General features: G+C 38.2%; 1 protein-coding gene across 1 annotated transcript; it reads left to right on the forward strand.

The window, feature by feature from the left end:
- The first annotated feature begins 547 nt into the window (after positions 1 to 547).
- SHCBP1L (SHC binding and spindle associated 1 like) lies at positions 548 to 18,893 on the forward strand. Its single transcript, XM_032226962.1, has 10 exons — positions 548 to 840; positions 3,110 to 3,259; positions 4,167 to 4,381; positions 7,371 to 7,457; positions 8,310 to 8,528; positions 10,213 to 10,318; positions 11,385 to 11,538; positions 12,626 to 12,876; positions 16,882 to 17,004; positions 18,444 to 18,893. The coding sequence occupies exons 1-10, from the start codon at positions 559 to 561 to the stop codon at positions 18,675 to 18,677; spliced, it is 1,821 nt and encodes a 606-aa protein (XP_032082853.1). The 5' UTR covers positions 548 to 558; the 3' UTR covers positions 18,678 to 18,893.
- The last annotated feature ends 237 nt before the right edge of the window (positions 18,894 to 19,130 follow it).

Raw genomic sequence — 19,130 nt, forward strand, 5'->3', positions numbered from 1 at the left:
AATAAAATAAAAATATAAAATAAAAATAAAATAAAAATAAAATAAAAATAAAATAAAATAAAAATAAAATAGAAATAAAATAGAAATAAAAATAAAATAGAAATAAAATAGAAATAAAAATAAAATAAAAATAAAATAAAAAAAAATAAAATAGAAATAAAATAGAAATAAAAATAAAATAAAAATGAAATAAAAATAAAATAAAAAATAAATAAAAATAAATAAAATAAAAATAAAATAAAAATAAAATAAAAATAAAATAAAAATAAATAAAATAAAAATAAAATAAAAATAAAATAAAATAAAAATAGCCGCTTCGAAAGCAAAGTAACCGTTTGAAGGCCGCACAGCTAACCGCCACTTTGGTGACTATGGGCGCGCGCCTTCACGCCTATTCTGATTGGCTGGCGCGCGCCTCCCCGCTGTTCTGATTGGCTGGCGCGCCTCGACGCGCCGTTTGTTGCCCAATAATTAGCTCCAGCCGAGCGAACGGCGTGACGTCCTCGTGGCGGCCGCGCGCCAAAAAAAAAAAAAAAGGCGCGAGAAGGCGGCGGGGAAATGGCGTCGAGCGCTTCGGACCATCCACAGAAGCAAAGAGCAGCCGAAGAAGAAGAAGAAGGAGCTGCTGCTGCTGCTGCTGCCGGCACGTCTCCGGTCTCATTGGAGAGCCCTCCTCGGAAGGCGAAGGGCCACCGTCTCTTTCGTCTCGGCGGGGAGGAAGACCGCGCGGGCGAGGAAGAAGCCGGGCCCCTGCCGAGAGAATTCCCGTCGTACCTGGGAGCGCTGAGCGGCCGGGAGAAGGTGGCGCTGTATTGCGACGACCTCTTGAAGGGTTGCAAGGTGGGTCGGGAGCCGGTGAAGCTTCCCCTCTGCGCTCCCCACCTCGTTTGACGGTGGGAACTTTCTGGACTTATTCGAAAAGATCCATTGATTGTACATATGCCAGCGATCTCCAACCTTGGGTCACTTGAAGACTTGTGGACTTCAACTCCCAGAATTCCTCAGCCAGCTTTGCTGGCTGAGGAATTCTGGGAGTTGAAGTCCACAAGTCTTCAAATGGAAGCTGGCTGAGGAATTCTGGGAGTTGAAGTCCACAAGCCTTCAAATGGCCAAGGTTGGAGCTTGCCTGTTTCTAACTGTGTTCTTCCAGAGGAACATACGCAAGGAGTGTTTTTTTTTTTAAATGTTCATTTTCTGAACGTTTGTGAGTGGGTGCATGAGAGAGAGAGAGAAAAAGAGGGAGACGTGGTTGTTGTGAGGCTGAGAGATTAGATAGGAAGGCAAAAGGAAAGTGACACCATGGAAATGTCATCCCAGAAATTAAGTGGGAAGGTAGCATCCCTAATTGGCATGTTTGAAATGAACCACCTAGTCCTGGTAAATTTTCTCACCGGCATATTTTGCAATGATGGCTTCTGAATATTAAAACATAAAACAGTTTGTTAGGGTTAGAATATGGATCACTATAGATGGTTTGATTTATTGGATTTATATGCCGCCCTTCTCCCAAGGACTCAGGGTGGCGTACAACATTTAAAAAAAACACATATTACAAAAGTTTTTTAAAAAATAGAATATCCAAAAAACAAACCTGGTTAAGATTAAACAATAACATTTTAAAAATTCGATTAAAGTTAACAATAATCTTAAAATTAACGAAAAGATAAAGCTGTTCCTCCCCTCTTCCCCCCCAGATAAGACATATCAGATATATCTATATGGTGGCTAAAAAGTGTTCTGTATCAGAGAATCCCTTAAGCCTTTTGGGTATGTTTGAATTTGATTCTCAAAAAGAGATGCAGTCCCACTGCAATTAATCAATGGAACAACTTGCCTCCAGAAGTTGTAAATGTTCCAACACTGGATGTTTTTAAGACGTTGGATATCCATTTGTCTGAAATGGTTTAGGGTTTCCTGCCTAAGTGTTGCAGAAAATGACAGGCTTTAGACTTCTCAGGATACAGGAAAAGTTTATTTGGCAGCCAGATTCAGAAAGCTAGCCCATGGCTAGCATTGCAAGTTCTGAACCATCTTCATCATCGAAGCACGCGTTCTTATACATTCTCAAAGGCAGCGTAACACGGAAATACTTAACTCTTTTCTTAGTGGTTACCTTGAGGAGGAAGCCTTATAAGGAGATAGGGTCTTACTTTTGTTATAGGTACTGAGTACGTGTCATTAATGAACTTTAATTGAACCTTGGACTTTTGGCATAGGTTTTGACATAGGGACGTTGGCTAGAACATCATGTGGTTAGGCACTGGCTTCCTGTTCTTTTGCAAGCTCCAACTCTGTCTATGGGGCTTTTAATATAGAAGTAAAGGGGCCCTGAGAGGCTGTCCAGCCTGACCCAGTAGGTTTCACACTTAATGTCCAAATCTCACTTTACGTCCTACTTTATAAGAAAGGGGTTGGACTAGAAGACCTTCAAGGACCCTTCCAACTGTGTTATTCTATTCTAATTCTACTACTACTCTTTAGTATATTGAATCAGTTACACTAAACACAAGTCAGGCTTGTTTAAAATGTATTATCCACAGGATTTTCTCCACATTGAAGTGCTGACTGCCCACCCTTTAGACAGCAATAAACTCAAAAGCATGAAATGAGCTGCTCCTTTTGCTAGTCCTTATCCAGGTGACATTGATTCTGCTCTGACTCACTGGTTATTGACGCTGTCCTGGCTTTCCATACTTAGTGATTGATAAACAAAATGGTTGGTTTCAATGCATCAGCAACTGATGGTAAAAATATTCACCTGTCATGGCACTGATTGAGGAAGGTCTGAATGCATTACAACAACTTTCTTCTCTAAGCTCTTACACAATACCTCAAATCTCAGATAAGAAAAGCATAAGAATAAAAAGAACAGAATTATGAGAATAATTCATTAGTGAAGACTCCCTTTCTTTTCTTTGTTTATATATGCTGCCTTTTTCAACCGACTGATGGTGAATTTGTCAATGCAATGGTCTTATTAATAAATTTATTTTCTGCCCATCTTGCAGTTCGCGGCATCTGACAAATACAGATCTAACATTGAATGAAAGTGCTAATTTGGATATTATATATATATATTATGTGTGTATATGTTTCTGTTACTTAAAAGGCAGAAGATGCCAATGGAGCTGTGAGTAAGTATCTTGTAGGAAAACTGAAGATGAAGGAAAATTGGCTTGGAATTTGGAAAACCAACCCAGAACTTTTTTTTGTCAATTCTGAAGAAATTCCCATACCTTTTATTGGGGTGCTTGTCGAGGTAATTACATATATTTTAATATTTTACAGCTTTCTAATAAAACTACAGCTATCATCAAAAAGACTGTCAATAGCTTGCATAACTTCTGCCAACCAGACACAATGGTCTTTTTTTTTAATCCAATCCATAGATATTGACTGGATCAGACATAGTGAATTTTGATTATAGCACATTTTAAAAGTTTTTGTAGCTTAAATAATTAGTGTGTAGAATGGCTTACATGTTATTGAATACCAATACAATAGGTAGAGCTTTTCCAGGCATAAGATCTTCCACCTATGTTGGATATGTTCTCTGGGGCTTCACAACTGCTCTGCTACCTTTTTCTTCCCAGAAACCCAACTCGTCTCTGATGAGTAGTTGATTGGATATAAAGGGCTTTCTGGTTTCATATTTCAATATCCAAACCGATTTATTGATACTAATAGAGGTTTTTATAAATAGCAAACTGTGATATGTGGGGATATTTAAAAGGAATATCTCATCATCATCTTATGTTTCAGACTTCAGTCTTTCAAAAGACTTATGCTTAGATTAGGAAAATCATTCCTACTACCTTAAAGATTGATATATGCTGCGGTTACATGCTGAGTGGACAATATTTTTGGCAATATTGTATACAGGTGAATGAAATTTGTTTGTGAAAGCAGCCACTGAAAACTCTGAACAATGATCTTGTGTACCACAGACATTGAATTGTCTTCAACCAGGATAAGGGGAGGTGGCCAGGGCAGATTCATATTTCTTTAGCAGTCATGTAAAATAATGAAAGAACTACTATATGCTTCAAATATATGACTGCCCTGAATTGGGTTTCTATATTATAAAAATCAAAAGATTTAGTAAGTATAGAAGTTTCAATGTCACTTATATTTTATAATTGTTTCATTTCTGTTTTACATTCTAGGTAACTTGTAAACTGCCCAGCAATCCTTCAGCTAATTTCAATGTTTCCATATCTATAGCTGAACCTTTTTCCTCTAACATTGCAAATATTCCAAAACAGTTAGTTGATGAAATATTAGAAGAAATGGACTATTGTGTGCCCCTGTTAGAAGTATATCCTATTGAGGGACAGGATAGTGTAGTGTTTGATATAGCCAAAGCTTTAGAAATTGTGAGGTATGAATTTTCAATATGTTTCTTATTATATTAGGATGGTGTTAAGTTGATGTTAATCTGTTTTATACTTAATATGTTGGTTTTAAAGCTAACATTTCATTAAGATTCAGATATTATGAACATTTATTTCATAACTCCTAAAGTTGGGAAAGAAATCAGTAACCACCACAGAGCATATAAAGTTGGCCCTAGCATCTATTTTAAATTTTGGAGATTTATTAGCAATCAACAGTACTGAGATGGATAGATAAACAATAAAAAAGAATACTTTACTGGAACACAGTGCTCTTAATATTTTTAATGATTTAATTCTACTAAATGTTGATATTGCTTCTGTTAGGTTTAGGTTTAGGTTTATTGGGATTTATATGCCGCCCTTTTCCCTGAGGGGACTCAGGGCGGCTTACAACCACAGGGGGGGGGGGGTGCAAGGTCAAAAACAAAACAATATGTGAACAAAGAAAAGATAGTAAAACACAACTTTCATTCAACAATCAAACACTCGGGCGGGTGAATTGGAAGCCTATCCCCAGGCCTGCTGGGAGAGCCAGATCTTGAGGGCTGCGCGGAAGGTCTGGATAGTGGTGAGGGTACGGATCTCCATGGGGAGCTCATTCCACAGGGTCGGAGCAGCAACAGAAAAGGCTCTCCTCCGTGTGGTCGCCAGTCGGCATTGACTGGCAGATGGGATTCGGAGGAGGCCCAGTCTGTGCGATCTAATTGGTCGATTTAGGGAAGTAATCGGCAGAAGGCGGTCTCTCAAGTACTCAGATCCACTACCATGGAGTGCTTTAAAGGTGGTCATCAGTACCCTGAAGCGCACCCGGAGACCAACAGGTAGCCAGTGCAGCTCGCGGAGGACAGGTGTAACGTGGGCGAACCGCGGTGCGCCCACTATCACTCGCGCGGCTGCATTCTGGACTAGCTGCAGTCGCCGGATGCACTTCAAGGGCAACCCCATGTAGAGCCCATTGCAGTATTCCAGTCTAGAGATCACAAGGGCTCGAGTGACTGTTGTGAGAGCCCCCCGGTCTAGGTAGGGCCGCAACTGGCGGACCAGGCGAACCTGGGCAAATGCCCCCCTGGTCACAGCTGACAGCTGGTGATCAAAAGTCAGCTGTGGGTCCAGGAGGACTCCTAAGTTGCGGACCCTATCTGAGGGGTATAAAATTTGACCCCCCAGCCTAAGCGTTGGTATATTAGCCAAATTATTGGGGGGGAAGCACAACAGCCACTCGGTCTTGTCCGGGTTGAGTACCAGTTTGTTAGCACTCATCCAGTTCTTAACGGCCTCCAGACCCCGGTTCATCACGTCCACCGCTTCATTGAGTTGGCACGGGGCGGACAGATACAATTGCGTATTGTTGCGTATTATTGATGGCTACTATGAACTAGTCACTTCCTTTTTGAACTGTAATGCATAAATTTAATAAATAAAATTATACACAGTATTCTAAATGAAATCTGAGCAGGGCAGAGTATAGTGGAATAATTTCTACTCATGATCTGGAGTCCATAATCCTAGTATTGTACCCCATTTGCTTATTTAGAAGCTACATTACACTGTGGTTCATGTTTAATTTGTGGTTTTATTAGGACACTCAGCTCCCTTTCACATGTACTGCTTCCCGGCCTGGTTTCTCTTTTCCTATACCTATGCCTTACACTTTCATACCTAGATGCAGTTTCTCTCAATATCAGATCTAAAATGTAAATCACACCAAGAAATACTTCCAAGCTAAGATGTTTTTTTTAAAGCTTGATTATAGTAATACAATTGTGCAAGTCTGCTTATGCTTTACCCATTCCCTTTCTGAAACTGATATAAATTGCTGTATGTGTATTCTCTGTCTACCTGCTTCATTGTTGCATTTAACCAATATTTCCTCTTTAATTGCTTTGGTATTAAGGATTTTCTCTCTCTCCATCCATGGCATTATCTTTCCATTAGAATGCATCCTGTTCATTTCATCCTATTGCTTAGATCTTTTAAAATCCTTTCTGATCTAAAGTATTAATGCCCCTTTCAACTTTATGTCATCTGTATTCTGTATAAGTCTGAAATTCTTGAAAGAAGGTGTTGATAAAACAAAGTTGAATAGGACAGAGCAGAGGTGGGTTGCTATTTTTTTTACTACTGGTTCGGACGTGCTCCTGTGCCCACTTGTGCTTCCGGGTGGGTGGGTGGAGCCTCCCACCGCTGCTACTACTGGTTCGGGCAATCCGGGCCGAACCGTCAGCAACCCACCTCTGGTACAGAGCCATTTAGCAATCCACTCAGTTTTGCCTTTCAGCTGATGGAACTATTTAGACCTTGTTTATATTTTATTAAACATTATGAGGTACTCTCTAAAAGTTTCTGCTGAGGTCCAAATAAACTGTAGTATGTTGATGTTATTCCCCAATTTAAAATAATTAAGAATATTTTAAGAATAGCTCAAAACAAAACATATATATATATATATATATTTATTTATCAGCACAAATACAACAAAAATGTAACAAAAAGGCAACAGTAAAAATGTTGGGTTTCTGCCTGGATGGTCTCTTGTGACAAGCCGAAGGACAGAGAGTGGAAGTGGTGATCTTCCTCCCATATTTGGGCATACCGGGGGTTGTAAAAGAAATCTAATACATACATACATACATACACATACATACATACACACATACACACACACACACACACACACACACACACACACATAGAGAGATTCACATTTGGTGAAGTAGATTGTAAGATAAAAAAAACTGGTAATAAAATGATTCAGTTGTGAAATGAACAACGTAATATGTACCATCTACCATACTATAGCATAAATAATGAGATAAATGAAAGGGGTCAATGTATAAATACTGTTCTGAAAATATTACAACAAAAATTACAACAAAGGCTATATTTTAAAATACTTTTTCTGTTTTTCACTCCCTGCACCCTTTTTATAGAACATTAAAATATAAATGTAATATCACTATGGTTTTTACTTAGATTTTTCTATGACTTCCTTTGGAGAGATTGGGATGATGATGAAAATAGTGAGACCTATGCTGCATTAATGGAAGAGAGAATTAAAATGTAAGTAGACATAAGTAGAATTAAGTAGACTTAATTTTCACCAACAGGAAATGAAATATTAAGACAGAATTTTAACATAGTTGGAGTAGTGCTAGAAGCGTTCATATTAAAATGTTTCCTTACCAAAATATACATACTCTCTGACATCCCCATTAAAGATTAACCTTTTTCATAGTAAAGCAGCCTGTGTGAATATCTTCAATTTATTTTTATTTGTTCACAAAGTTTATATGTTACTTCAGTCACTGATAACACTTAGAATTATCCAACATTGATAAATCTGGTTAAAATATAACAATATTACTATACCAAAGTCAAACTACCTGTACACATAAACACGGAATCATCCGATTTATATCTGACAAATAATCCAAAACATGAGAGAACATTTAAGCATCTGTGATGACACAATAATTGGAATGCAGTATTGCAAGCTAACTCACTGTTCACTGCTAGGAGTTCGATTCCGGCCGGCTCAAGATTAACTCAGCTTCCATCCTTCCAAGATCAATAAAATGAGGATCCAAATTGTTGGGGGCATACATGCTAACTCTGTAAACCGCTTAGAGAATGATGTAAAGCACAGTGAAGCGGTATATAAGTCTAACTGCTATTGCTATCTCAACCTGCAGGACCTACTGGAACAACCACCTCTTCACACATTCAAGTTGCAATTTATACAGTTTTACTCGCAGACATAGAGGATTCAAACATACACTTGAGAGTTGGATTGGGGATTGCACTGTAGTATTCCAACCCATAGTCATCACCTTATTACCAGTTATACAATTGATTTTTTGATATGCGTTTTCAAAAGTTAAATTTCTGTTTGTCTTAATTTTTTTTTTTTAGTTGGTGTGATATTCAGAATGGAATTATTCCAGCTCCAATTGCCCATCGCTTTAAAAGAAATTTGGAAAAATACAAGAGCATGCATTTGGAATTAATTCAGTACCAAAGTAACGTCAAGGAAGAGCCCACAGCAGAAGAAGCTGTTGAATGTTGGAAAAAATACTATGAATTAATAATGCTATGTGGCCTGTTGAAAATATGGGAAGATTTACGTTTAAGGTAATTTTTATTTGATAATTGTCAACACAATTTTATTTTATTTTTTAGTAAATTTGTGAATTCTTTAACGCTATTTACATATTTTTTTCAAAAATAAGTTCCATTTAATTCAGTGTTTATAATTCCCATTTATGCTAATAAAGGATTGATTCAATGTATTGTAATTTTTATTTATTTAATGAAGTTTCCATTAAAATCAGGGAGACAAACATTTAGGCTTTTTTCTCAAGCAAGCTTGAGATAAACAGGAATGCAATAATAGAAGAACTTATGATTTATTGTAGAAATGCTAAGAGTATCATTTTATAAGCTAGTTCTAATGTATCTAATGCTAGTTCTGTTTATAATACATCAGTTTTAAATTCTAATCATTTGCATCTATTCATTGTTTGATAAAAATCCAAGCTAGTACCAGTCAGCTTGATTTTGTCCATCTGAGTAGTAAGTCCCATCCCATAAATAAATGTTTCAAATGCCAGTTCTGGTAATTTGGAAAGAGGCAACTTCCTAAGAAACAATGATATCTGTTAATACATTTTAAAAATACTACTGTAGTATTTTCATAAGTAATAATAGACTATCCTTTGATAAATGCAAATTTATTTTAAATGGAATTTATTAAAATATTGTTCCAGGAGTTTTTGCCTTTACTTGCTCAAATTAAGCATTAGAACATATGAGTAATAAAAAAATTAAATACATTTAGTTCTGCAGATTAAAAAAATTACTCTGTTTACTGTTATACAGTCCTAATTCAATGTATTTTGCGAATAAATGTTATTTCCCTGAATTTCATGCTACGTTTTAAAAATTAACTCATTTAAAAATATGTAAGCTAATTTGACTTGGAAATTAATAGCAGATTTTGTTTTTCATATTTCTTAAAAAGCAAACTTTTTATACTTAAATAAATTGTGTAAAATTGATTACAGAAAAAAAACATTCTAAAATCTTTTGCTAATTGTATCCCCAGTTCAGTAATTAATTCTAATAGCTTCCCATTAGAGCCAAGGTGGCGCAGTAAGAGCCAAGGTGGCGCAGTGGTTAAATGCAGCACTGCAGGCTACTGCTAGATCAGCAGGTCAGCGGTTCAAATCTCACCGGCTCAAGGTTGACTCAGCCTTCCATCCTTCCGAGGTGGGTAAAATGAGGACCCAGATTGTTGGGGGCAATATGCTGACTCTCTGTAAACCGCTTAGAGAGGCCTGAAAGGCCTATGAAGCGGTATATAAGTCTACTGCTATTTAAATAATAATTTGCCCTTCAGAATATCTTACACAAATAATAAGCCTTGCTAATAATTTTAAATCATTTTTAGAATAGTTAAGTGTTTTCAAATGTTATTTAAGCCACAGTTTAAATTTTGAGTATTAAAAACAATTATTTTTTCAAAAGAAAATATGTTAGGATTTAATTTCTTCACATATATCTGAGATGTGTTTTCTGAAGTGGATTTCTCTGACTTTAAGTATATCCAAGAATTTCAGGTTACTATGACAGAAGCAAAAAGCCTTTTTCCCCCTCAAGTGGTGCATATTTATATTTAAAACATATTAGATGTTTTTAAAAGAGCTAATTAAAGCCTTTTTCTGTATTCTACTTGTCTAACCTGTAATTATGGATATGATTGATGGGGAACCACAGATCTAAAGTTAATTGTGATAGAATTTATTTCTAATTTTAGAGCTCATGGCCCCCTGGCCCCAAGGATCCTGAAGCGTAGAAAAGGACACAGACACGATGGGGAAATTGTAACTTACATTGTTGCAAAAACAGTGACAGCAGAAGTGGTAAGAAATGTTCAAGTGGTTGATAGATGTTCCTTAATGCTGCATTCACTAGCAGAAGCCTTTTGTATAATGTGTAATTATACAAAGAAGTATAATTTGGCATTAAGATTATTCTTTCAGGTCATTGGGAAGATATTTGCTCTGTTTTAATGTATTTTTCAGTGCCATAATAAAAAGATGATAGTTGCAGGCTTGCTGTAGTTATACAAAAGTCTGTACAACAGGATTAAATGCTATTATATAGATACTTCATGAACCTTAGCAGAAGAGTTCTTGCATGGAAGAATTGTCTTAATAAAACTTTGCAAACACTAGTATTAAGGTGACTCTAAAAGAGTAAATAGCAATAACAATAGTACTTATATATTGCTTCATGGAGCTGTACAGCATTCTCCAAGCCCGAGATGGTGAACCTATGGCAAGTGTGCCACAGGGGGCAAGCGGAGCCATTTCTGAGGGCACGTGAGGCGTTGCCCTGTCAACTCCAGTGCGCTGGCCAGCTGATTTTTGGCCTTGATTTTTGGCCATTTTTCACCCTCTGATCGAGGCTCCCTGCAGGGAAGCCTCCTGAAGCCCGGGGAGGGCAAAAAACGACCCAGCATGGAAACTGGAAGTCTTTGAATTTGCATGTTGGGCCGTTTTTTGCCCGCTCCAGGCTCCTAGAAAGCCTCTAGAGCCTGGGGACGGCGAAAAACAGACCTATCGGGCCTACCGGTAGTCGGAAAACGGGCCGTTTCCAGCCTTTGGGGGGCAGGGGAGGCCATTTTCACCCTCTCCGGCTCCAAGAAAGCCATGCATGGGGCAGCAGGGGGGAGGTCACACACATGCGCAGGGGGCAAAGCACAGGGGGCATTAAATTATGGGTGTCGGCATGCAAGCGCATGCAGTAGGGCGCATGTGTTATTGGCACCTGAGACGAAAAAGGTTCGCCATCCCTGCTCTAAGCGGTTTACAGTCAACATATTGGTGCAAACAATCTGGGTCCTCAATTTACCAACCTTGGGAGGATGAAGAAACATACATACTAATTCTCAAATGTTATTTTTTTCCTCTTTCATATCTCTAGGCTAAAGAATTATCCTCTGATACAGTTGTTCAACAGAATGAGAACCTAAACATAGCTTTGGACCGCTGTTATAGTGGTGATAATGTGCTTATTTTCCCTGGAGAATATAAAGCAGCAAACCTGTCCATGTTAACTGAAGATATTATTATTAAAGGCATTAGTATACTTTCTCTCTTTTTTGCACTTAAAGTTGCCTAATTGAAAGAATATTGTAATTTTCTGTTGAGGTGAAAGAAAACATTGGATAGAACAATTTGCCTTGGTTTGTAAATTTTTCAGAGACTTATTTAAATATGAAAACATTTCTCATTTTACTCGGTCAAAGCTTCTTAATGCGTGCTTAAAGTAATTGCATACATACACAATATATTGAAACCATTTGAATAGCCAAAATTATTGAGGGAACTATTCTGAGATTCACCTCAACTTCCCCAATACCACCACCTTGAGTCTGGCTTAAATGAGCTTAAGGTATCATGACTATTGCTGCTGATTATATTTGATTAGCATATGTGCACCCTGGATTGTTAAATCAGGCAAGGAATTGCTATTGCATCAGTCTGTGCATGTTCTCATAAGATTGCATTTTTTAAAATTGTACTACTTTAGCGCTACTATAAACTTCATATTTGTTATTTATGAAATACGATGTTAAGAGTTCTTCAAAAACTTAGAAACAGTCCTTATTCCTACCTGTTTTTCTTTCATCTATAGCATATCTATAATCTATATCATATCTATCTATCTATCTATCTATCTATCTATCTATCTATCTATCTATCTATCTATCTATCTATCTACCTACCTACCTACCTACCTACCTACCTACCTACCTACCTACCTACCTACCTACCTACCTACCTACCTACCTATCTATCTATCTATATATCAGGGGTGACAAACCTGTGTCATCACAGTGGTGTCACGTGATGTTTTTCGACTTTCCCCCCTTCACTAAACGGGGCGTGGCCAGCACGTGACACATCGGGCCATGGGCCACAGGTTTGAAAGCCCTGATCTATATCTTATCTATCCATCCATCCATCCATCCATTCTTTTGATGCATTAGATTTGTTTGTTGCCCAATCTTGCCTCAAGGCAACCCTACAATGGCTTACTTATAAAAACTGTAAAACCATAAAAGATATTTCTGAAAACAATAAAATTGAATTATAATTTTGCTTTCACTGTTGGATGTGTTAAAATACTAAGTTGCTTTTTAATATCATTTTCTCCTTCAGGAGTTGGAAAACCAGAGGAAATTGTGATAGTTTCAGAACCTGCTAATGAGAGTTTTGTAGTATCTAGGGCTAAAAATGTCAAATTCATGAATGTTACCTTGCTTCAGCAAGGGACTGTTGATGGAATTATTGTAGTTGAATCTGGACACACAATTGTGGAGAATTGTATATTGAAGTGTGAAGGAACTGGTATCTGTGTACTCGTCGGGGCTTCATTGACAATTACAAATAGTGAAATTACTGGAGCACAGGTATATTCGCTTTTAGTTCATTCAAGATACAGCATGAATGCATGAATGTGAAACATTTACTAAGGTTGAGCAATAACCTATACCTGTACGTTAGAAGGGAGATAGGGGCAATGCAAACATTTAATTTTTGTTGCCATCTAATAACCATCATTTTTGCAGTTGCAATCTGGTAGCCCTGAGATTTCAGTTGCCTTCCAGCCAAATTTTTAATGTAATCTCTTGGCCATTCTCAAATCCTTTCAAAAATATGGTTCAAGGTTCAAGACAAGTTCCAAAGGCAGTCTTAATTGATACCTCTTTTTTAGATTTAATGTAAATATTGATTGTTGACTGACCTCCAGTTTTCTAATGCAATAAGCTAGTCACTTGATCCTTAATTATTAAATATTTTACCCATCACTAGATGGCAGCAAAAACTATGAATTTCCCCTCCTAGTTTTCCTGCATCTTCAGGTTCCTTTTCCTCTAGGCCAGTGTTTCTCAACCTTGGCAACCTGAAGATGTCCGGACTTCAACTCCCAGAATTCCCCAGCCAGCGACATCTTCAAGTTGCCAAGGTTGAGAAACACTGCTCTAGGCCAATGATGGTGAAACCTCGTGCTCACCTGGGACACAGCCCAAAAGAGGAGATGCCAGGAAGGCATGCACACATTGGAAAATGAACTTCTGGTTTCTAGCTAGTCTTCCAGTTACTGGGGCACATGTGCGTGGGACGATCAGCTGTCCAGCACGCATGCTCACACTGGAAAATGGAAAACCAGTTCTTCCAGTTTCTGGCACTTCCACGCCCACGAAGGCCAGCTGATTGTCACACGCGTATGCGCCAATCAGAAACCTGGAAGAGGGACGGGCAACGCCGCGTGTGCCAGGTGACGTGGCTCTGCTTGCCACTTCGGGCACACATGCCATAGGTTCTCCATCACAGCTCTAGGCTGCAACATATTTTTTTTATCCCTTTCCTTTTTAAAAACAAGTCATTTATCAACCATATTGCCAATAAATAGATTTGAACAATAGGCAGTAAAATTAATTGAATGGTGATTGAATTCATACTTTTGGGCAGAGCAGTTAGAGCTTATAGGAAAGATTTACCAACACCCCAGCAAAGGGAAATTCCATTTTATATCATTTTCTAAGATTTTCTTATCTTGGAGATCTTGGAAATTGATTATTAAAAAGATGGTTAGCCGTTATATTTCACCCACTCCTGTTAAGCGAGGTGAAAGACATACAATTGGCTCTTGATGCAGTAGAAGCAGCAGATGCTTTAAAGAAACCCTTATTATAGATTTGCTCTTGATTGTGGTCCCTAAGAATAGGGGATGTATACCAATTGAAAACATTTTCAGTCTAAATGTTTAAAGATTATGGGTACTCCTTAACTTGCAAACATTGAGACAGAAATTTCTGTCATAAATCACTCCAATTATAAGTCAAGTTGGATTTTACAACAATTTTTAATGCAGTCATTAAATAAATCCATTCTTGTTAAGTGAATCCAGCTTCCCCAGTGGCCATGTTTTGCAAATCATCATCATATAACCCACGGGTGTCAAACTCCCCACATCACAGGACGTTTCAAGATGTATTTCCCCTCCACGGAGCTGGGGTAGGGGTGGCCTGCATGTGAGTCATCCAGCCCACGGCATGTGAGTTTGAGCCCCTGGTATAACTTGCAAGATGCTGCAACTGATCAAAAGTGTGAGCTGGTTTCCAAGTGCCACAACTGTGATCAGATGACCATGGAGGGAATGTTTTTGTGGAGAAGAGTATTGGGCAATAAACAAGTTATAACACACTTGGCAGCAGTTAAGACATTTGGGGGTGGGTTTGGAGGTTTAATTTGCAACATAAAACTCATTAGGGATTACAGTATGTACAGCTGTGTGAAAAAGTCCTACACGCTTTCAGTTTTAAGCCCTATTTACATGTTTAATCAACTTTTCACTCATAGAAACCACACAAAATTAGTACTCCGATGAAAATTTCTGTAGTCGGATTGAGATGCATACTTTTTATTAATATAATCAAAGTCTTTTTAAGGTTTTGAGTGAGTTTATGTGCTAAAACAAACAACTTGAATTTTTGAGAATGTTAGGCTCGAAAGTAGCCAATAGTAGCGAGCTTTGACTAACCAATCAAAATGCACAGAGGCTAAATCTATGAGCCAATCAATGTTGTCATACTCTCTGACTATAAATAGGTATGAAAAGCATCAAGAAATTTAATTTAACTCTGGCTGCGGGCGAGGATGAAGGCCTTTGTTTTCACCAGTACTGAGCACTGGCATCACATCATTATACTTCATGAAAAGAGTTACTCCTGTACAGAAATAGCCGAGAGAGTGAAATGCCATCGCACCACAGTAAGCAGAGTGGTTGAAAAATACCAAATGACTGATTCAGTTGATGACAGGCTCCACTCTGGAAGATCAAGAAAGTCGATAAAACGGCAAGATCGGGCTCTGCAACGCATTTCAATGGCTGACAGGAAACTCACCTCACCTCAGATTACAAGAATTTGGGGTAAAGCATGTGATGTAAAAGTGTGCACAAGCACAGTGTGTTGCAGACTGCTTGCCACAGCACTCAAAAGGCTGCAGGGCTTGAAGTAAGTATGCCAAGTGGACCAACGAACAGTGGGCCAAGGTAATCTTCAGTGATGAGATCAATTTCTACTTGACTGGGAATCAGTGCAATAAGTACGTCAGAAGATTTCCAGCTGAAGAATTTAGGCCGTACTGCCTGGATCTATCTGTGAAGCATCCATTGCACGTGATGATCTGGGGCTGTATCGCTGCTTCTGGAATTGGCTGGATACAAATCGTGCAGGGAATCATGAATTCCAAGCAGTATGTTGAAGTCCTGGAAAAGACCATGCTTCCTTCAGCTTAGGCAACTTGTAGGGAAGGACTTTTACTTCCAGGATGACAACACTCCTTGTCATCGAGCCAAGTCTGTCCAGCAGTGGATGAAGAGGCATGGTGTTCGCCTCCTGGATTGGCCAGCTCAGAGCCCGGATTTGAACCCAAACTTGGGTCAAGTTTGGTTACGAAATAAGCAAGAAGCATCCGAAGACTAAGCAGGAGCTGATTGAATCCATTATTGTAGCCTGGCACCACATTGTCACCAAAGATCACGTGCAAAGGCTTATACAGTCTATGCCGAAGCGATGCTGCCTGGTGATAAGCAATAGGGGCTGGCCAATTTCATATTAGTAACCATGTTTGGTTACCTAAACGGTCCTTTTCAGGGCCACAAACAATAAAAGTGTTAACAAAACACTAGCATCGGCCTTAGTAATTGCAACACGTATGCCATCACTGGGTATGCATCAGTTAATCTGTTTTCAAAGTCATTGTAAGCATGCAAGATAATTCACAATCCCCATCCAAGCAGCACCAAATTGCAAAAAGCTTATGCTTTTCATTTAAAAACACCAGTATTTATTTAAATATAACAATATTTGTATAGCAGTTAGCATAAAATATCATAAAATCAATTGGCCTATCCAAAAAAATGTAAACCGTAAAGTTTGCAGAACTTTTTCACACAGCTGTAGTTTGCTACTACATCATGATTGGAAACTGCTATTGATTTTCATCACCTGTGGGCTTAAACCTGAGTGCATTAAACAATAGAAAATGAGTTTTTGTGTATATTGTGGGTGTGTAAATCATTAATTATGACATAGCATGATTTAAGTACGATTCAACCAACTCTCAAAAAGTTATTTGTTGAACTAAATATATAAGGAAAGATAAAGAGCATGAGTTATGGACATTTTACGTCTATGATTTATTTAGTTACATTTTGCTATTGCATCTTTAAAAAGAAAACTCTATTTTGATTTCCTTTTTGTTTTGATCATGACTATTTTGGGTTTTATTAAAGGACAAGTTTGTCTCCATTTTCTTCTGACTAACCAGATCTCATTTTCCTTTGCAATGAACTACTTAGAAATTTTATTCATCACTGCTACATTAAAATTTGTTTTTATACCCAGGGAGCTGGTGTTGAGTTATATCCAGGAAGTGTGGCTACCTTGGAGGATAACAAAATTCACCATTGCAATAACTTCAGAATGAGTGATTCTTCACGGGGAAGTCTTGGTGGAATTAACATAAAGGTAAAATCATCGCTGACAGGATTGTCACTCAAACTGGTGCTCACGTAGTAGAATCAGCCAATTGTTTCAACTTTCAATTTGCTTTTTTTATTAAACTTCATTTGCAGATTTCAATAATAAAGGTTTTTTTCAAATGGTTGCTCTTTCTGCCTCAGGCACATTGCTAACGTGAAGAACAAATAAGCCAATATTTTTAGACTTGTGTGAGGTAGCTGGTTTAATGTACCTATTTTCTTCCTTAGCACCTCCCTAGTTCACAAAAATCAAAATAAGAGTTGGAAGGGACCTTGGAGGTTTCTCTTCTATTCCCTCATCTAAATTGTTTATGAAGATATTGAAGAGTACTGGGCCTAAAACAGAACCTTGGGGTACCCCACTGCATGCTTCCCCCCCTGTAAGTTCCATCAGTTACAAACCCCTCTGGTGGTGATGCTGTCTAACCCATACTTATCTGTTCTGACCCCCCTCGTTCCACACCAAAGCACACTCCGAGCCAGAGATAAATTACGGCATTTAATTAACAGACAAACAGGTCCTTGGCAGCAACCCAGCACAGATAGGTTTGGGGAGTAATAAACACAGATAAGGCTTGGCAGCAATCCAGCCTGCCAAGCACATACAAAGTTCTCCGACATTCGCTTCTGTGTTGACTTCTGCAAGAGGGGCATGTGCACAAGTAGCCTTTTTATAGTCTGGAGAGGAGCCTAATGACCACCAGCTGAGTGTAATTACCTCCTGTAATTGCGTAATTGTTCTTGACGCCTAGTAGCTCTTCGATGCCGGGCATCCAGGAACAACTCACTACTGGTGTCCGGCTCACTCTCCCTTGTCTCCTCCCCACTGGTCCAAGGCTCAGGCGCCTCCTGGTGGCCAACCAGTCTCTCTGCCCTGCTCGGAGTCGGAACCCTGTCCAGGGTCCTCCACATCCTCCAGAGCTGACTCATAGGGCCCCTCGCTGTCGGAGTCTGGAGGCAGCTCCAACGGCTCCTGCTGGGCCACAACACTTATCTATTTTGCCAAGTAGTAGGTTATGGACTATGTTATCAAAGCCTTACTGAAATCCAAGTAAATTATGTCTACAGCATTTTCCTGATCCACTAATTTAGGTACTTTGTCAAAGAATTTAAAACAAAAGTGAAATGATTGAGCTTGCCTACTTGGGAAGGCGTGAGTTGTAAAGTGATTTTCCAGGCCCCACTTGAGCTGTGAGTTAAATCACTTCTGTTCTAAACCATATGTGATGGTCTACTTTTTGTAATTGACTGGACTCGAACTACATACTAAACTAATAGCCTCCCCTAAGCCCAGCTTATGAATTCAGTTGCACTCCGCATCAGATATCACTGACAGAGACTGGAAAATTTGAAATGATGTCCATGTTTAAATAGATAACTAAATAGAGAAAGATTGAAATTATTAACATGTTAATTCTTTAACAGGTCCTCCCTGCTCCTAAACTAAAAATGAAAAATAACCATATTTATAGTAACAATGGTTACGGAGTGACAATTATGAAACCTTCTGAACAGCTGGGCACTACAGCAGACGAAACAATGGAATGTGCTGCAGCAGGAGACGGAGAAGATTCTGTTTCTAAACTAATGCAGGAACTGACTCTTCAGATAAATGCAAATACACTGGAAGACATTAAAGGCATCAGCCTAGTTAACTGAAGCTGCAGGATATCATGGTTTAGCCATGTCTTATGGCACAAGAGAAAAGTTTATATTATTAAAAACATTGCTGTATAATAAATACTGTTAAAACAGTGGCTTTATAAGCATTTCATAGGTAAAGAGAAAACTGAAAAGTAGTATGAATGCATTTAAGCTTATTTTTTTAATCTAATAACTTCCTGTATCAGCAATTTAATAAATCAAAGGATTGAATTCTATTTGTACCCTTCCATCATATTTATATATCTTGTTACTTAGGAACGTAATCTTTCAAAGATTAAGGTAGATTGGCTTTAGGAAAAAATTAAAAACAATTCATCATTGAATCTACTATGCTTATCAATTTTATTTTTACATCATTATAATTAGCAATATTACATACCAGGACAAATAGAAGTTTTCTTTTAAAACTTGAGCATTATATTAAATTTAAAAAGTAAGAGAGAAACT

The sequence above is a fragment of the Thamnophis elegans genome, chromosome 11 (genome assembly GCF_009769535.1).
Source record: "Thamnophis elegans isolate rThaEle1 chromosome 11, rThaEle1.pri, whole genome shotgun sequence".
Taxonomy (NCBI): domain Eukaryota; kingdom Metazoa; phylum Chordata; class Lepidosauria; order Squamata; family Colubridae; genus Thamnophis; species Thamnophis elegans.

Excerpts from the sequence above, each read along its gene's own strand:
- SHCBP1L (XM_032226962.1), top strand. The coding sequence starts at position 559 with ATGGCGTCGAGCGCTTCGGACCATCCACAGAAGCAAAGAGCAGCCGAA. Across the intron at positions 3,260-4,166 it reads TTATTGGGGTGCTTGTCGAG|GTAACTTGTAAACTGCCCAG; the intron begins GTAATTACATAT and ends TTTACATTCTAG. Across the intron at positions 11,539-12,625 it reads TGAAGATATTATTATTAAAG|GAGTTGGAAAACCAGAGGAA; the intron begins GCATTAGTATAC and ends TTTCTCCTTCAG.